At 40.6% G+C, this 21,074-nt stretch overlaps 1 protein-coding gene across 1 annotated transcript in view; it reads right to left on the minus strand.

Moving 5' to 3' along the window:
- Nucleotides 1-18,671, minus strand: part of LOC106793158 (homeotic protein ultrabithorax-like) — a 116,238-nt gene extending 97,567 nt beyond the window's left edge. Inside the window, exon 1 of the mRNA XM_014759846.1 lies at nt 17,870-18,671. Coding sequence (XP_014615332.1) covers nt 17,870-18,545 — 676 coding nt within the window. The 5' untranslated portion in view covers nt 18,546-18,671. The remainder of the gene's footprint in view (nt 1-17,869) is intronic.
- Nucleotides 18,672-21,074: the final 2,403 nt, after the last annotated feature.

A 21,074-nucleotide genomic window follows, 5' to 3' on the forward strand; every position in this document is an offset into this window, starting at 1 on the left:
CAAAACTCGACAGATTAAAAATGTTCCTTTTTTTTTTTTTTCGAGGAAAAATTGATGTCTACTTCTAATTTGATGAATTCGTTTTCGTTGAAAAAAAAAAATGCATTTCACGTTGTCCAAAATAAAAGATCGAAATTTATAATACGTATAAATTGAACCTTGCTGTACGATTGTTATAGAGAAAAAATACAAATAATAGTTGAACTCGTTCCTAACGTTTGTTTTTTTAGCCAAATTAGTATGAAGCTGCAGATAGAAGAAAGGGGTGCTGGGAGTGAAGGTATCCTGAAAAGTAGCCCCGGGCATGAGTCTCTCTCATCGTTATTCAATGATCTCGCAGAGCGATGTTTCTTATTCTGCTTGGAGCCAAGATCGAGTCGTCGAGAGTGCGAGAAGCCATCCGACGATGTGGTTCTCTCCACCTTTGCTGTTCAAAGATCTCGTTCGTGAGCATAACGCGCAGCGAAATATTTTTCATCTCGTTCCGAGAATCGTCAGGGTGTCTCGTATGGCCATCAACGACTTAGTGATTTATTCGAACAACAACATGTGATGTGTACGCATACTACCTATATAACACAAACCCGCAACGTAGTAACTCTCTAATAGAAAATTTGTTGTTATGCTTTATATTCCATGCCAGGGGACAAATCGTTTGGCATAACGATGATTTATAATCATCTAGTTCCGTCAATGAATCATAAAAACTAGATTTCAACAAGATTTCATGATTTAGTTGCACTCAAGCATGTCATATCTATCACGGATATTCTATATATTATATATCTAGAAAATATTCTTCTCATGTCCGACGAAAATCAAGATTTTCCAACTATTTCAAAACGTGGGGTTGGTGCTTAGAGCGATAAACACGCTCAATGATTTTACCTTAGATTATTATCTAATAAAACTCTACGTGCTAATAATACAAGAAAAATAATAATAATTACACCCTTGCTCTTCGAAACCTTTCCATATTATGAATTTGTGTAGGAGTTAGTAAACTAAAGTTCACAAATCATTTAGTAATAATACCTTTCTAAAGATATTATATTGTTTCCTATATTCCTGCATCCTTTTTCTTCCATTATGTTTAAACATAATGCTACAATATGATACTAATCATGTAACAAATATCGTACAAATTCGATGTTACATAGTTGCTATCAACATATCTACAACTGACGAAGGACAAGCACAAAGAACGAGAATAACAAAATTCAGTTTGCTGGTAGAATCTCGCGGAATTCGAGAAGCGAAATGCCGGGACGAGAAGTACGGCCTGCAGACGATAGTTTATTCAACGCTATTTTCTTCCTGCAAGAGGAGTAAGAGGGACTGTCGGCGGTTCGTCCTCTTTTACGCCACGCACTCTTTATTACCCTGTCCTAACTCTCTTTCTCTTTCATTCTCTCTTTCTTCTCTCTTTCTCTCTCTCTCTCTCTTTCTCTCTCTCTCTCTCTCTCTCCGTTCTTCATCTCGTTCTTCCTATTTCCCTTTCTCTATCTTTATCTCTCTTTTTCTCCCTTTCTGTTTCTGGACACACGCGTTTCTACGAGCTCGCTCCCGCGATTCTCAGCGAGTCCAAACGCATTTAGGGGGTTATCGTATTATGTCGAGTCACGAACTCGTTATAGCACCGCAAGACGGATCGGAGCCATAAAAACACTTGCTTTTCGTTTAACCGAAGGGCGTAGAACGCCTAACTGGTTTACATTTCATCGTCGCAGAACCTTTGATTCAGTTACTTTTTTATTTTTTTTTGCGAAAGAAGTGTCGTCGTACAGTAGAAACAAATCTCGTAAGAAAGGAAGAAAGAAATGATGAAAAAGATTTGTAAAAAAAAAAATCATAAGAATATAATGAACGAAAATATGTAGAAAAAAAAATTCGATTCAATTGAAACAAGCATAGGATAGATAACTAACTATCCGAATATAAACACACCAAGCGTAGAACAAAAGGGGAATGGCCAACGAAGAGGATTTACGAGCGATTTAAATTACGGAAAGCAGCGGTTTGATTTCACGCAAATTTCAAGTTCTGCGGCTAAATTGATGGTCTGTTAAGTCCGCTGAACCGAACGATGGCACGAGAGAATTCGGCGAACGAATCAAAAAGGGGAGATCATTTAGGAAGGGAAGAGAAGGAAAGAGAAGAAGAAGAAGAAAAAGAAAAAGAGGAGTAGGAAAAAGAAGAGAGAGAGATAGGATAGGAAACTATGAGAAAAATGGCGGAATTTACGCTCTTCTTAGCAACCTTTTTCCTGCTGCTAGACATCAAGGATCGACCAACGTGTATTCAGCGAAGCGTGAAGCATCTCTTTCGAGCGTACAAAATATAAGTGTATATATATATGATATATATATATATATATACATGTACATAGTATATACATGTATATGATTGCTTAAGAAGACGGATTCTCACGGAAACGATATATTCTTTATAGGTTGAACGTGACTTTGTTGAAATTACCTACGCAAGGAAAAGGGATGATTTTGGAAAGATAAGCTTTTTTTACAAACCACGACTCTATTTAACGAACGTTCGTTTTCCGAGCTAGTAACTAACGTAATGAAATGTTATTATTTGGAAAGAGAAAAAAAAATCTAAACAATAAGAAAAATAGGAAATAAAAAGAAAATTACAAAGCACCATCATTTTGAAGAGAAACTCTGTATAGTAGTGGAAAGAAGAGAAGTAGGAGTCGAAATCAATTAACTTATCGCGATAAAGTTTCGATTTACCAAGCGAGATCGTCAGATCCTCGGGCAAAGATAAACTACTTTCATTTTTCCTCCTACGGATCGACTTACTGATTTTTTTATCGTACCATCTCGAGGGAGGATCTTCCTCGTTTCCGCGACTCGGAGGAGGGTGTTTTCGTTCGATGGACCACCCAAAGGATGGATAACACGGTGAAGAGAAATCGGTGAATCCTCGAAATCGATAACCGATCATCGTTCTCGTGGTCGGAAGAGAAAAGAGAAGAGAGAACTTCGAGTCCAAGATATGGTAGAAACAAGAGAAAAAAACAGAGGGAAAGAGAGAGAAAGAGAGAGGAGAGAAAAGAAACTAAGAGAAGAAGCGCGCGTCGAGACGCGCGATTCGAATCTCGTTTGTAAAACCCGTTTTTGTAGTTCAACTTCTCATTCGCGTGCGCGCGAGTGTTGTTGACCGTTGCTCGCGATTCCAACTGCACTCGCATGCCGTGCCGTGGAGCACAGGGCGCAGTAGTAAATCTTCGTGGGCGGAGCTCGCGGTAAAAAGAGAGAGAAAGAGAACCTTTTCTCTCTTTCTTTCTTTCTCTCTCTCTCTCTCTCTCTCTCACCCTCTTTCTCTTTCGTTCACATCCTCAACGTTGTCCAGGAATAGAAGCTATTCGACTTCCTTCGAGAATTCCTAGTCGTTTTTTTTCAACGTCCAACACTTCTCAAGACACTTCTATTGTACGATCGATGAAACCACACAAAAATAAAATAACAAATACAAGAAGAAGAAGAAAAAGTAAAAGAAGTAAATCGCGAGGACTATTAGACAAATCTTCGAACAATATTATCGATACGCGCAATCACGTGCATGTGATTCCAAATTTTGTCGCAAAGTTAACATAGGAAAAAAGAAAAATTGTTAAGATTAGAATCGGATATAGTGTTACGATAAGACGTCGATTCTAACCGACGGATAGAGCCCAACTGCGGTCGAGCTCGGAGAGTAGTCCTCAAAGAACCGCCAGTAGAAGAATGTAGAAAACTAACGGTCATCTTCATTGTCATCGCCCCTGACCATTTTATGACATCTTTCTCAAAGAAGAAGTTAACGGTACTTCTTCATTCTTTGAAAGAATAGCTTCGGCTCGGCAAAAGTCTCACTTTTTAGGGTAGGATCGTTCTGCGACGACGTTCTTCCTTGACGAAGATCTTTCTATTTCGTGCGAAGAGGCTATGCTGCTTATGATGGACGAAAACCTGACCCCACGCTTCTGTCCAGTTAGTTTTATTACCAGCCGTACCGAATTGCGTTTCTCGTCCTGCTATACTCTTCACGACCACCTCAAGTTCATGTCTGTTGAAATCTATACTTCTCCGAGAGATTCGTAAAAAAAAAAAAAAGATAGAGAGAGAGAGAGAGGAAAAAAGATAAACTAAGCACGCTAGACTACCGGTATTCACGCGAGAATTTAGTTGAAACAAATCATAAAGGAACAGAGAACGAACGATGAGAAAGATGACGGTAAGTATCTTTGTCGGATAAATTTATGAGAAGATATCGATTCGTCACGGATTAGGATTCGTTCTATTCTACAACTTAATATTTTTTCTATTTCATTTTTCTTTTTTTATTCATCCCATATTTAATAATTTTCCTACAGAAAAATGATTCATACGTTAAATCTTTAAAATAAGAGAAACAGTTAATGTAATTGAATGAAAATGTTTATTGCTCGTTCTAGTTTAACTTTATTGAATTAAATTCATAGAAATAATTTTCATTTCTTCATCTCGTTTAAAATCGCTACCGGATAGAACAACTTTCAAACGAAAGTTTCGTCGAACTTCGAGCCATAATCGCACCCTGCAAATTGCCACCTTGTAGAAAAAGAAATAAAAAGAGGTAGAAAAACAGAAAAGGAAAAAAGGAGAGAAAAAAAAGAGAGAGAGAGAGAGAGAGAGAGAGAGAGAGTGGGAGAGAGAAAGATCTATGTTGGGTTAGAAAGAATTCCAGAACTCAATACCAAGCGATCCAAACGTGAGAAGTGAGATCTACGATTTGGAATAGGACGGGATCGATTGAAACATAGAAACAGAGAAACGAACGTGAACAAACCGGAGAAACCAAGAGAGAGAGAGAGAGAGAGAGAGAGAGAGAGAGAGAGAGAGAGAGAGACAGTGAGAGAAAAAGAGAAAGAGAGAGGTGATCATTAGAAACAGAAGGAGGATAGGAGTAGCTGCTAGTCTTTTTCTAATGTCGAGCAGGTTTTCTCTAGGAATGCGCGCAGTCGTTTGTTTGATCTATGACCAATGTTAAAAGTGGTCTTGCATTTAACTGCAGATTATATATTATATAAAGCGTATGCTTTATGCGTATACTACTCGTGAACGTTTGCCATTAACAATAAAGAAAATTAAACGTCTATCTCGTAATACGTGACGGACCATTTTGAAAAGAGAATTTCGTGGGTTAATGTTTTTCAAGGCCATTGCCATAATCTCGACCATTTGAAGCGTCGTTCGTTTAACATCCTTATTCCTACTCCTACACAAATTTAACCTTCCTATAGTAGAAAACTACAAATCTATTATAACTTTAGAGTCGTATGTCATATTCGAAATAATACGTACCTATCCTATAATCTAATAAATCCGAATGATAAAACGGTTCGATGAACGTGCCGAGTCGCTGATTCATAATTTTAAAGGTTGCTACTAATTTCCCGATAAGATTATCACATCGTATTCTGTACGTCACGTAAACGTCCTTCCCTCGAATTTTCTGTAACATCTACCGGCATAGATATCCAACGATCATCGCAAGTAAGCTCGTCGAAGCGTGCGAATTGCGAGTATGCGTTTGAAGAAAAAGAACGAGTAAAAGAGAGAGAAAGAGGGAAAGTAAACGAATATTTATTACATATGGAGCAGCTTCTAGTGAATAAAGCGTGCGAGCTATAAACGTGATCTTCGATGCATGCTATTACGATCCGAATTTATGAACATAGCCGATACTTGGTTAATGAAATTAATCAACAATATGAATAATCTTATTGGAACTATAAATAACGTTATTATATATATATATAAATTGGAATAATTTTTCATATCTATAATTGGTAATAAAAAAATAAATTAAACAAGAAAGAAAAATAAAAAAACATATTAAAAAGGAAAGGAAAAAAAGTACACAAAGCTTCGTTGTGTTTCGGATGTCGAAAAGATCGCGTGCGGAGAAGGAATGGAGGAAGGAAGGAAGGAAGGATGGAGGGGTGGGAGGATAGGAGGGTGAAAGAGGGGATAGAGGTAGAGAAACGTAGAAGAGAAAAAGTGCGAGCGTAGGCGAGTAACTGTCAGAGTAGCGAGCGTTCGCGTCGAGTGCTACTTCGAGACAAGCAACACGGCGATCGTAAATTAACCGGGCTAATGGCGCACAACAAACGCTCGTCGGCACCTACGCCCGTAATGTCCGTTCGCACCGGCCTAATATCATTCGTGGTGCTTAATAAATATGTCGCGAGGGCAGTACGTCATAACTTTTCCGCGCGTCGCGATCCTGAGCGTGGAACGAACGAACGAACGAACTAACATACGAAGGGAGTCGAGGAAGACTTCCCTATAACTGAGAAGGGAAAGAGAGAGAGAGAGAGAGAGAGAGAGAGAAAGAGAAACGAGGCTTAATGTCGTTGAATTTAACCGAGCTGTTTAATCGCTCCACCGTGTGTGCATCTTTCTCTTTTGTCTGTTTTCTCTCACTTTTTTCTTTAACTCTTCCTCCTTCTATTATTCTCTCTTCCTAAGAGTTCCGCAGTTTCTCTTCTTCATCATCATCATTATTTCTATCTTCTTGTTCTCGTTCTTCTTCTTCTTCTTCTTCTACTTATACTTCTTGTACATTTATCTTCTTTGAATCTATGCTACACCATGATGTATTGACTCGTTGCACTTTCATCGTATCATTGCTCATAGTTTCACGCTGGCCCGACAATTTCATTCTAATTTATGGCGATTCTCCTTTAAACGGTGCCTTTTTATCACTGTCATTTTTTACAATGTTGAAATTATAAATTCATTCGATTTTATATGTTTTGGATGAAAATTAACGATCGAACGGCAGGCAGCGTTCCGATCGTTATTCATTCACATTTTTGGTTTATTAACTAAGATCGATAAAGATATCGTTAAGGTTTCTTCTATTTAATATCGACTAATCTAAGAGAGCTTTATGTATTAACGTATCTCGATACGTTCGTTTGATTTTAGTAATTTTCAAACCCAGTTACCGTAAGCCACGACCGGTCTTGCGTCCCAGCATCCTTCGAATTATCGAAAGATATATATTTTCGCCTGTATAATGACGCAAGTATAAATCCTACGGGGCAACGCGAAGTTGTGTGTGTGCAAGACGTTTGTTTCTTTCCCGTATAGCTTCGCCGCGCGATTGGAAAAGACGGCGGGACATAATTCATGTAAGAGAGGAACCTTCTTTCTATCTCTCTCTTTCTCTTTCTCTTTCTCTTTCTCTTTTTCTCTTTCTCTTTCTTTCTCTTGACCTTTTAATATAATTGCCTCGACGTCGCCGCGGCCGAATGAAAATCTCTCCATTTTACAGGCTCTCCCTTTGACGCGATCGGGATTTACGATTTCACCTTAAGCCTTTAACGATTCGATCGGCAACTCGAACGCGTACGCGCGAGATCCTCAAGGTCGATCAATTTTTACGATCGAGCCACCCATTATTCGACTTTCGACGATAAGGACAACATTCGTCGCGAGATAGAGAAAGAAAGAGATATGAACGATGATCGAGAACGTGCATTAATCTTTTACCAACGTAATTCGCCGTTGGTAATTGTAAATATCTATCCAATATAAAAATACACTTATATTTTTCGATACTTTAAATATACTTTGAACGTGTGTCCAATTCAAAAACAAACGATTCATATAATAATAGATAAAATGAATAATATTCTATTAATATAATGTATATATATTTATGTTTTATTCATTATCCAAGGTGTATCTTCATGGCGTTGAAGAAATCAACACGTTCATGGAAGACATGGAGGTTTCCTTAGCGAACGAGGAATACCGGAGTAAGAGAGCATTGTGGTCAGGATGGCAGGTGCTGTTCGTAATGGCCGCCCATCGTGGCGGACTGAACAGGGCGAGAGCGATAGAACGATAGGGCGAGAGAAAGACAGAGAGAGAGAGAGAGAGAGAGAGAAAGAGAGATAGAGAAAGAGAGAGTAAGAGCAAGAGAATGAGAGAGAAAGGAGGGACTGTGGGCAGGTACATCGATGCAAAAAGCTTCCTGTGAGTTATGAACGTCCGAGCGTACTCGCAATATAAACGGTTCCAATTACGTCGTCCGCGTATTAATTGAATACGGCCAACGGACTTGGACTCGCCGACGGTCTCCGGCAGATGGTCTTCTACTTACTTCCTACGTGACGAGAGTGAGAGAGAGAGAGAGAGAGAGAGAGATAGGGAAAAGTAGAGAAATAGATGAAAGAAAAGAAAAGAGATGATAACTCTTGGCTTTTTTCAAGTTCTATCGAAGTGTCGGTAATAGAAATAGTCGTTTCTAGTTCATAGAGCCTGTAAATACAATTCGCATATGAACGAGTTTCACATACTCGCGTCGCATCGTTTGAAATCCTCGAACGGTGATCATCCATAAAATTGCTATAAAGAAGATCTTCACCTGAGAAACGACTAAACCGCATTTCTTGCACGTCGTAAAGCAATCATCGTCGTTTCCTTGCTACCAAGAAGAAACTGCTTGTTTTCTTTTACGCGGAAAAGGTGAAAAGGCATCTCTGATGTGAGAGTAGAACAAATAAAATATTTGAGAAAAATTATAAATACAATATAAACAAACTTTTGAATAATATTATTATCATCGCTCTTCATTTTATTCTCCCTCATTTTCTTATTCTTTCTTTCTCTCTCTCTCTCTCTCTCTCTCTCTCTTTTTCCTAAGAAGAAAGATGATCAGGTAGGTACCTACCTATATCCTTTGTTCGGTGTTATAGTCGTTTCGAGCACCTAAACACGTTCCCTCGTGGTTAGGATGCGCGTTCGATCGAAGGAACATATTATCTCGGCCCGAAGCAACATGAACGAAGGATTCTATATATGTATGTATATAGACCAGCTTGGAGGCCTGGTCTCATCAAAGAGCGATGTCTTCTATCAGGTGTCCGTAAGTCTACTTTCTTGGCTCGTAACTCTTCTCTTTAACGAAGTAATCGTTCGCAAGATCGCTATAAAACTTATTCTGGCTCGTGCTTTTCATTAATTCATCCATTAGCGTACCTCTTAACTACATATACCCAACAATATACCTGTATATATATATATATATATATATATATATATATATATATATATATATATATTTGCCAAACGAAAGTTACCGTCGATCACCTCGAGGAAGACATTAATTTATGAACTCGACGATATTCGCGACACTCGTTTCTCTCGATCTTCAAAATACACGTAATACATCTTCTCTTTTTTTCTCCTCTTTATCTATCTATCTCTTGTCGACTTCTCTTCCCTAGAGAAAATATATGCTTAGGGATGTTAGAATGTTTCCTCTAGCAATACATTAAGATGCTTTCGATACGATCGATTACGTCAATTTCGCGTTGTAAATTTCTTCTCCCTACCATGGGGCAAATTTTAATCTCATACGGTCTCGAATGATCTCGAATGAAAAGTAATTAACGACTTTTGTTGAATAAAGAAGAAAATTGTTTTATTGTATAAGAAAAAAAGTAGAAAGAAAATAAGGAAACAATGATCATAACGAGAAGGATGGTAGATTCTAGAGAGAATGAAAAAAAGAAATAACAAGAGAGAGAGAGAGAGAGACAAAATGACAGAGGGAAAGAAATTTAATCCTGAATAGAGTAACGATAATTCTTCGGCGCATGAAATTTGCAAAACATCTAGTGCGAGATAGCCGAGCGTTATAGCCGAGACTATATGTTGTCGGTGTGTATCAAGCCGAGCTAGCAGCAACAGCAGCGACGCACGAGTCGTACATGCGAACAGCTCGTCCATCAAATCGAGAAGGCTGCCAGGCAGCCCCTGCACACCACCGGTGCGATCACCGCCGAGGCACGCGCGTCCCTTTTCCTCCTCACTCCTCTTTCCTCTCTCTTTCTCTCTCTCTCTTTCCCTACCGATCTATACGACTTTAACCCTTTGCTCCCGTAGAATTGATTTTCCTCGACAAACTCACGTCTTCCTGATCTTTGCCATCACAAATAACCGATTTATATGACAATCAACCATTTTTCTCATCGATCACCAACATACCTGAGCTAAATAATTAATCGGTAGTATAAATAAAATATGCAAATGTGTCAATTTGATCAATTTTTTTCTCAATAAACGTTACGAACCGATCAAATTGAATATCAATCAACATATATTCAGAAACAAGCAAGAATGAATAGTATTCTATAGTTATATGTCGCTAATATGTTGGGATTGATGATCGTAGATATATATGTTGTTTGGTATCGAATAATTATGCTAATAACTTTTCTTCGAACATGCGAATTGTACTCGTTATCGACGCTTCGCTTCGTCGAGTTATGAATTTAAATCTTATTAAAAGACGTCGAAGAACGGATAAAAGGAATAGTAATTTAAATGATGTGTAGTATGCGCACGTATTGGTGTATAATTACCTAACGTATATATCCTTTTTAACTCCACCGAGATACTTGAAGTTATTTTTTGGCCGATACGTACTCGTCGTTAATTTTATTTACACTTTTCGACGTCTCGTCTCAATTTGATTTACATAATTACTAACTAAGCTCTTGTCGTCGCCGAACTGGTTTTCCAATTTTCATCAGACCTCCAACTTGAACATTTAACGACAATTTCAAATATTTATAACGATCGTTTGTTAAATTACCTTCAACTATTAATAGCGTTCGTAAGAAATTTAAAACAAAGTTACTGAGTGCGTGCTTACTGATAACGTCAGCGATTCGATCTCACTAACGATCTTCGAAAGGTAAATTAAATGAATTCGAGAAAGAACTTTTCGGATCTTTCTCGCGAAAAATTCTACTCGTACTAAAAAACTGAAGGGCACCAGAACTCTCTTCCATTATAATTACAAAGCGTTACTCGTTTATCGTCCCACGTATCTATCCCCTTAACACATGAATATTCGAGGCACGCCGTGCGTAATGTATCAAGATAAGTATACGCATGAACGACTTGCAATTTTACGCCCCCTATATCTTGCTACGAATTTTTATGCTTAAAAAATCATTCAAAACGAGCATCGTTCGAACTCTTCTTTTCTATTTTTGTTTATAACTCAACCCAATCGTAAATCATTGTGTGTGAATAGTGCAATAAATAATATTTGTCATTGGTGTCTACGTTATTTGATGAATTTTTTCTTTTACCCCACTGAACGACGGTAAAAAAGAACAAATACGAAAAAGGAAAGATCGAATGATGACGTAAAATGGCATAATACTTAGAAAATGTTCTAAACGCGAATCGTAAGAGTAGTCGCAGTAATCTAATCGAAAATTACCAGGTAAGGTTTAGAATTTAAGAGAAAAAAAATAGAAAAACATTGACGGAAAAAGCTAATCGGAAGATAGGAAGTAATGTATAGCAACTTACGCGTGTTTCGAGAAGGAACAGTCAGGTTCGGCAAGATCAAGCGCTAATATCTAGACTACCAGGGTTACACCAGAATTATATTATAAGGATTATGAAAATTATGTACGTTCCAAAGACCCCCTACGACAGCTGCCTTGCCATAATCGAACCTTCTCGATATCAACGATATATCGTACTGCTATTTATTTCTTCTCCTTTTTCTCCTTTTCCTTCTCTTCCTGCGCCTCCTGCTTCCCCTTGCTACGTTATTTTTTTTTCGTTCGTTCTCGCCAACCTTCTACAATCCATCAAGATTCGCATACTTATTAGCTCGCTTATTATTATAGCTACCTGACGCACGAATTACCTAGAGGGTATTCATTTTCTATGGAAGCCGTCGATGCAAGACGTAGAATATGTTGCGAATAATGAAATATTTTTTCCAAATAATTTCGTTAAACCGTTAAAAATTGAGACCGCGAAAAACGTGTTATTCGTACGATTATTATTAAAAGTTAATGATATAAAGTCCTGTTAGCACGAGATCGTTCAATTTCTTTAAAAGTCGAAGGACGTCGGGGGCTGAATCATGAAGAGGTTGTTAAGGTCCACTGCCGATAAAAAAAATAACGAAAAAAGAAGAGAAAAACAACAACAGCAAAAAAAAAATAATAGCAGAAGCAGCAGCAGAGAAAATAGAATTCGTTAACGATGCATACGATAAGTGTGAATAACGAAATAATATATTCCAAGACAACAGTGGATAGATATAAGATATATATATATATACCTGTAAGTATTGAAAAATATCATAGGGATGCGAAGAAAGGAACAATTAATTCGTTCGTTGTTTTCAGCGAGTCGGAGGAGCGGATAAGATGAATTATGCAGGAATTATATGTCGAGAAGGCGGATATGCCGAGAAGTGGTAGGGGTGAATTCGCGAGGGAATTGGAAGGAAGAACTCGTGGCATAGTCCTCGTCGTCGTCGTCGTCGTCCTCGTCGTCCTCGTTGTCGTGGAAAGAAAAGGTAAAAAATAAAAGGTAGAGAGAGTATAGTAGGCTCGTATTTGCTGCGGAGAGTTAAGGAAAGAGAGAGAGAGAGAGAGAGAGAAGCACCGAATGTTTTTCGAGCGAACAGTACGCAGAAGCGGCGGGCGTGGAGAGAAGGGAAAAGGGCGTAGTAAGTCATACGGAGAGGCTCGTACGTCATTCTCCATCCGGGCCAACGGAGCAACAACACATGGAAAGGACTCCGACGGCCCTCCGTAAGCGAAGAACGCACCCACTCGGGGCTGCCTCTTTAGCTTCTTTGCCGATGGCGCTCGTTCTAGCTAACCTATCTGTAATACTGCCTACGACTAACGCCTTGATACGCATGCAAGCGAGCCTAACTCTCTCGTGATATTTTATAAGATATGTGCATAAATTGTTTGTTGCTTGAAAAGAGTAGAAAATGAAAAAAAAAAAAAAGGGGAAAAATGAAATTTTTTAATCAAGGATTTAAGTCGAGCCAGATTTTAATTAGATATTTATGAACTTTGCTATTACATCGATAAGTTTTATATAAAAATTTGTAATATCGTCTTTCTAATTCGTAGATCGAGTGTTACAAAAGGATAATAAATCTTCGATAGATTGACGAATACGATAAAAATAAAAGAGAGAGAAAGAAGAAAAAAAATATGCTTGACGATCGACGTTCTCTTTCATGGAGAAACACCATCCGCTTTTACGTCGACACGATCGTTCCACACGAAGTATATCGTATCTCGGAACACGAGTCTCGGTCGAAGAAGTTCTGACCGGGTGGACCATTCTTACCCCACACGAAGAAAACGGAAGGAAGGAGAGAGGATCTTTGTCGATGAGTGGGAGAGAAGGAACGAAGGAAGAAGGAGCGTGCCGTAGGGTAGGGTCCTGCATTACCGGCTGGCTCGCAAGCAAGTCTCGCAAACGGCGATAGCGGTAAACGTGGAGGCGCATAAAGGAGGTGGGGTAAACGAGCAAAACCACGATTTCGTCGTCGTAAACGTCAACGTTACGGTTACAGCGTTGTTCGTAGCTGCTTTATATTGAATGAGCTTGCTCCCCGAGGTACGTAACACCTATTGCCGAGCCGGCATACTCGTTTCCAACTACTCTCTTCTCTTTCTCTTTCTCTTTCTCTTTCTCTTTCTCTTTCTCTTTCTCTTTCTCGTCGCTTACCAGACTCCAGATATCCACGTGGATCCTTTCGCGCGGGAAGACTAGCCGTCTTTTACCTCTTACTCCTTTACTTCTACAAACCGAACGATCGTTAGACGACGTTTCTGTGCCTTTCAACGACGTAGAAACGTGAATCACTTTCGTTTTCTTATTTCTTTCTCTCTCTCTTCCTACTTTCTTCATTTAAATCTAAAACACGATCGTATAATTTTCCTACCGATGCTACGAGTGATATATACTACTGGTTATTCTAATCACGTGGGCTGAGACTCTATGTATAGAAGTATAGTCATTTCAAAAGCCAACTAATTTTTCTTTTGAGATAAAGAGAAATAAAGATAAATAATCAAAAGACATTTCTTAGGAATCATTCTTATCTATCTTTCTAAATTATGAGTTTAATCGGATGGGGGGAGGGGAAGAGTAAAAAAAAAAAAGAACGATGAACGTTGAAGGAAAATTAAGAATCTAAACCGAGAAACGTCTGCTTTCCCGTTTTCGAGTTATCGGCCACCCTTAATGTCCCTTTAAAAAGGTATACTCGAAGGACCACTCCAACGAAACAGCCACTTTTCCACGGGGGTGAATCGAAGCGGCATTCGGATATATACTATTCGAGCCTACACCTTCGCGCCCTCTAATTACCCTATAGACACGGCGAACCCTCAATGAAGAGGGTCGTAAATTTCGGTAGCATTTGGGAAAGCAGGAGAAAGTGATCCACTGTGAAAGAAAGTAAAGCTTTGTATCTCCTAGCGGGTGGCAAGACTATGAATTTATCTACGGGTAGAGGAACAAAACTCACTGCTGTTTAGGTATTTTCTGTCTCGTTTAAAACTCTAAAGAATTTCGTAAATCGATTACTCATAAAAATACAAATAAAGATTTACTAGAAACGATAAATCAAATAACAAAAAAAATAATAATAATAATAACAATAATAATAATAATAATTAAAATTACCCTCACACACTTTTCCCCGTATTTAAACGGAATTCAAGAAGAAAAGTAGTCTCGAGTTTAATGTTCTACGGTATCTTTATCGAGATGTTCCCAGATAAGGTCGTAACAAAAGTGTTCATGATTATGCTAACTCGAATGTTTATAAATGAAGCGGTCGTGATAATGTCGGTGGTAGTAATCGTTTAGTAAAAGCTCGACGAGAAGATATTTCGCAGGAGTATTTATTGCAAACGCGTCATTAGTACGGTTCCGGCGTGCAATCGTTCTCTCTCTCTCTCTCTCTCTCTCTCTCTCTCTCTCTCTTGCATTCTCTAGTCTCGTTCTTTCACCGTGCACGGATTATTAATGACTAATCGAGTCTCGCGCGCCCGATCTCGTTACCGTTTACATCGTTGCATTACCGACACACAAAACTAAACGATATAAGCGACGATGTTGGCCGTCGGCTTTCTGAGCCATTCGATCGCCCAACATCGAAGCATAATCGATCGTACATCATTCGCGACACGTTTAGAATACACATTTACATAGGTAGATACTCTCTATTCCAAACATCATAAATTATACGATAGACAGAGATTCTCGTAGCGATACTCTTTGCGAGAGATCGTTACACTCGTAACGAATCACGAATGAGAAAAGGAACGTCAAGGAGAATCGTTCTCTTCGTTTGTTAAGTCTAGACAAAACATTTGCTATTTTGTTTCATCGATAAGTTTCATTGATCAAAGAAAGAGAGTGAATTACTTGAACAGATTTCACGAGACTTTCGAAAAGTGTATCAACGTTCACGTTTAAAAGTAAATAGTAAATATATATACATATTTGTATTATACATATTTATCGCGTGTTAAGGAAAACATCATTTTTAAAAGGATTATCATATTGAAATCCTTTCGTCCGTCGTTAACGTCATTCGCTCGATAGACTCGAAAAATAATGTCGTTGCGAGTGGGTGAGTGGAAAAGAATAGTGTCTTAGGAATTCTCACATACTTATACAGTATTAAACAATAGAAAGGGTATACTAGCGAGATAAACTTTCCTTCTTCTTACGACATCATAAAACATGATTATCTTCTGTTTCTCTCTCTCTCTCTCTCTCTCTCACTCTCTCTCTCTCTTACTTTTTCATTGTAGACAAGCCACTGCTTTCCATAGGGGATACATTAATGCAGAACAGCACGCCGGTAGTCGAAAGGAAGGATGGATTGGAATCGTGCGGGCATCGCGATAAAGCAAAATTATTCATCGTAGATCGTGGTAACGAGTGACGGCGGTCATTGATGGCTCTATATTTGCTCTGCGCCGCGGACTTTAATATATGACGAAATAATCCACAATCCTGTATCGATAAATTTCACTAGGCTCGCGTTCGAGTGGCCTATCGGCCTCATATACCTACCTATCTACCTACCGCCGGCTGAGAAGAACCAACGAACACTTGCCTCTTGCGGTGAGTCGTGCGAAATGAGTCAACGACTTTCGATTCGCGAGTACATGAAACCTGTTTCTCGCGCGAGAAGATAGAAAGAGAGAGAGAGAGAGAGAGAGAAAAAAAAAGAGAAAGAAAAAAAAAAGAAAAAGAAAGAAAGAGTATGTACCTCGATCAATTGCTTTTTCTCATTCCCTACGATCCCACCTACGATCGGTGCATTCTTCGAGGGCCCTCGCATCGACCCTTTCCAAGTTGTTCCAAGTATAAGAAAGTGAAAGAGAGAGGGAGAGAAGAAGAAGAAGAGAGTTCATCCCTACCGATGAGAGTTCACGAACTAACTAACTTTCGGCCTGGTTCTACGCCTCCTTCTTCTTAAGTAAAGGAAAAGAAAAAGGAAGAAGAAGAAGAAGAAGATGAAGAGAGAAAAAGATCAAAGGGTTGTTTTACTTCATCGCTTAATATATCCTAGGTATATGTATATATATATATATATAGCTACATCCAAACCGAAGCACATTTTCGATAGCCCGGTAATTCTCGAGAAGGTATGAAAACAGAATTCATTCAGTAAAATACCGTTCTCCGAGCTTGAATAAGCCCGTTTCCTACGTCACGAATTCTCATAAAGTAATCCTTACACCTTTGTATGCATAAAGAGAGGTGGATCTTTCTGTGGTCGCGGAGAAAGATGAGGAAGAAAAAAAAGGAAAAAAAGTAGGCGGACCTAAAACCGGACTGAGAAGATCGTGCGATGGAGAGGGTTGAGACCGCAGATAGATAGACTGAGAAAAAGATATAGTGAAAAAAAGAAAGAGAGAGACTCCAGAGCTGGTCTGTTGAAAGAGTCGCGATCGAAAAATGAGACGAAGCTTTTGGAAGCTACGTTTATTATATATTTACTAACGACTAGAGAAATACGAGTGAGAAAGAGAAAGAGAATGTTTTACGTCAAAAAAGGCTCTCAACACAAGAGTGGGACAAAGACACGGTTAGAAACAGCTGACTACCGGAATTCGGGGTTCCGGAGGGGTGAGTACGACAACGAGAAGGCACTTGAACCCCCGACTGAACCAGGCCTTTCCCCCTTCTCTCATTCTACTCAGCGCACCCAACGATTTTACACGCACTTGACTCCATTCTACCTATCTACCGGATGTATATAGCTTCCTATAGTTTACACGACCTATTTCTTCTTTTCTTTTCTATTTTTTTCTTCTATTTTCTTTCTATTTTCTACTTTCTCCCTTATTTCTTTTCTTTTTCTCCGACTCTTAGCGGACAAAGCCGAGGTGTACGATCAAAGTTTATTCCAAAAGGCATGTTGAAATAAATGCTTTAACAATTTTTCTTTACTTGTTTACTATATCTGTGTCACGTTGTCACAATTAATATATATTAAATAACCACTCGTATATATTTTTTTATTCTATTTAAACTATTTAATATACGATTCAAATTTATATGAGAAAATAATTTATTCTACTTTCAGATATAAAAGCAACGTTGTGGTCCCAACGTTAGAAAGTTAATGGCGATATCAATACGAATCCAACTCTAGCAAACGAGTTGAAACATTCTCTATCGAGGTAACGCAAGAACGTGTTTGTCGTCGCTGAGTTTGTGATATTGCTGGAGAACAACAGTCGAGTTATATTTCCAGCAACCTTCCCGGGAGTCAGTAGGTATAAATTCGTTATCGTGATGTCGTTCGTTGACGGACACGTCGTATTTCAATCGACGTTGAACAAATGGAGCTGGCGAAAAAATCTCGTCCCATTTTCATCACGCATAGAGCGTTTTATTGTGGAAACGGGAATGGAAAGGATTCGTTTGTCGTTGACTGAGGTCAAAGGATGAGCACGTGGCTATTGGTGGCAACGAGAGGGACTCACCTGCTATAGCCATCCATGGGTAGAAGGTATGATTGGCGGGTTGCTGATGGAGTTGCGTGGCGACCGGTTGGCTCGCGGTCGAGTTGAGACTGCAGGTGTTCCAGGTGGAGGCGAGGGACCTCGAGGTGCCGTTGTTGCCGGGACTCGATGCCGGATCGCCGCCCACGAGGCCGCCGTAGGTACCGACCCTCGTGCCCTCGGGCGTGCAGGCGGAAGGACGTACAACCGAATTGGTCTGACCGTTGGTAGCAGAGGTCGCCGACTGCCAAACGTCCTTGACGGCGGCCACGGCCATCGCCGCGGCGTACCCATTCTGATGGGCCGTCGTTTGATCTTGTTGTTTGCAATCTTTGCTCGCTGTCGTCGAATAGGAGGAAGTCGTGTGTCCGGTCGCCTCTGGCGTCGTCGAATAGAGCTTGCAAGCCGTCGCGACGCTCGCGTCGTACGGCGAATCCTGTGGTGGTCTCGTGTTGCTACCACCTCCTGGGTGTATACCCAAAGTACCGGACGTGTGATGATGATGCTGACTGGAAGCGTACGGTGACATACCTAACCCAAGAGGAAAGCTTCGATAGGCTGCCGCTGTCGCGGGATCGTGATGCTGACTCGCAGCACCGGTTTGATGATGATGGCTTCCGTAGAAGCCACCCGGGCTCTGCTCAAAGTACGAGTTCATTATCCCGGGTATTTTGAATCACTTGCACTTAAACACGGCCACTCGGGAGAATTGTCCTCTCCCAATCTCTACTTCTCTCCCTCGTTCGCTCGTTACTTTATCTCTAGTGTTTTTTTCTTTACCGATTCAAACGACGATTCAAAGTCTGAGAATCTCTCTATCTTTTATTTCTCTCTTTCTCTATCTCCTTCTTTCTCTATCGGTAGATATCCCGTTGCGGCCAGTTTCGCGCCAAAAAACAAGACGACGTCGAGACGACGTTAAACGAGAGAAGTAGCATTAAATTGCTTTTAGGGTCTCGTAAAAGTCATCGAGGAAAAAAGAGGGGATGTATTTGTCGCGCGAAACGTCAGTAAGCCGTAGGCGGTAAACGACGCCGAACGATAGTCATCGCGTCGGTCGAGGAGCCGAGCGATTTTGCTAAACTCAATCTGTGCTTTCGAACACCTTTGAAAGGATGATCGTTTAATAGTTACGACGCAATAAAGCGGGGGGAGGGTAATAATACGAGGCTATAAAATTTAGTGGCCAATGGTGGCCGTTTTCTCTCTCTCTCTCTCTCTCTTTCTATCTCTCTCTCCTTCTGTCAATCTTTCTCTTTATGGTGGCACGCGACGAAAAGAGAAAAGTTTTTAACGACGTCTCTATTTAAAAAAAAACGTTGCTAATAAGTAACGACAACGGTAAGGTAAGTCTCGATGATGTCAGCACACTACACTTAGCACTCGTCGTCGTAACGACGCAATTCGAAATCGACTGAATACGAGGGAGAGACAAGAGACACCGTGTGTGTTCGGAAAGTGTTTGAAAGTCGACGTAGTACAAGTACGTAGGAGAGCGTATCGAAGAGTGTCGTAACGAAACACGGTATGCCAGTGCGGTGGTCCACGGCACACTACCGCTTTTCTCGCGCCCCGTGTACCGCCACTCTGTACCGCCGCCGTCCATCTCTCGCTCGCTCGCTCGCTCGCTCGTTCCCTTGCTTGCTCGCCTCACCGCGCGCCTCGTTCCTTCTCTTGGTTTCTCTCTCTCTCTCTCTCTCTCTCTCTCTCTCTCTCTCTTGCTCTCCCTCTCTCTCCGACCGTCTCTCTCACTCGCAAGCGCGCGCCGCCGCTGCGCTCTTCCTCTCCGGGGGTCCTGCGTGCCGCCGCGGCGACGAGGAGCGCACCAGTACAGCTCCTCCTCGTCTTTCGCGCGCGCCTTCCCCTCCTCCTCCTCCACAACCTCCTCCTCCACCTCTTCATCCTCCTCCTCATCCTATTCTGGCACCGCCAGCTCTGCCGCCGATAACCGACTTCTCTCGCTCCCAGCAGCTACCCCCACTCCTACCACCAACGACCCTCTCCCTACACGCGCTACCACCCGCTACACTTGCTCTTTCCTACTGGTAATCCATCTCTCTTTTTCTCTCTTTCTCTCTCTCTCTTTCTCTCTATATCTCTCTCTCGCTCTTCTCCACCTTTGCACTCGCAGCGCCCTCGAACGAGCGTTCAACTAACTTCGCTACGTGCCGCCACCAGATTAAATTCGTAATTCGTTTCTTCTTGAACGAAAAAGACATTTAAAATAAAAAAAAATACAATGAAAGATACAAAAAATATATATTTTATAAAAATATATTTATTTATATATAGTTATGTATGAAATAAATGTAAAAGAAACGAAAGGACGAGATTACGCGGAATCGCGGCAGCTAAGAAAATCGCGAGCCGCGAGAGAAGAAGAGAGAAAATGAGTAAGAGTAGTGGGAACTAACCGAGGTGGTAAGGGAGGAGGTTATGCTTAAGGACCAATCAGAATTGAATTCGTCACAAATGCCGCGTTGCCACCGCGCGAAACTACCTACGCCGTACGAAAGTAGTTCCGGCCTGTAACGACGCCTATCACTGGTTAGGTGCCGCCCTCTTTTACCCCCACCATTGACGCAAACCCGACTACTACCGAATGCACACACGAACGCACGATCGTAAGGCTCTTGTTGAGAGCCGAAGCCACGCTTCGCGCGTGTTGTTCCACGTTTCTCTCTTCTCTCTCTCGCTCTCTCACACTCAGTTAGTCTTTTGCTTTTCCCCTCTACCACCATCTCTTTTTAACTCACGCTTCCCGTTAGTGGGATACGCGTACCGCCACCTCTGAGTATCGAAACGAACTAACACTAGCAGATTCATCCAGACATCCAAACGACGAACATCGACGGCTTCTATCTTCGAGATTATCGACACGAACGATACGATTTTTTCCTTTTCGAATAGATCATTCGATCGATGATCCGAATATCAAATAAAAAAAAATAACATAAGAGTTAGAGAGGGGGAGGAAAGGCAAATAAGAAAAAGGCACGTTACAATTCCAGCTACCAACCGGTCGGGAGTCTACAGATCGGAGGAAATGGCCGGGAATGTTATCGTAAACGCCTTTTACGAGGCATTTCGGTGCTTTACGAACCAATTAGACAACGGCCGCACAATTAAAACGTCGTAAAGGTCGGGCATCGCATGGGACGAGATCCGTGGGGCGCTCCGTAGCAGG

This window comes from Polistes canadensis, unplaced genomic scaffold (genome assembly GCF_001313835.1).
Source record: "Polistes canadensis isolate GaletaPanama2010 unplaced genomic scaffold, ASM131383v1 scaffold_11, whole genome shotgun sequence".
In the NCBI taxonomy this organism is placed as follows: domain Eukaryota; kingdom Metazoa; phylum Arthropoda; class Insecta; order Hymenoptera; family Vespidae; genus Polistes; species Polistes canadensis.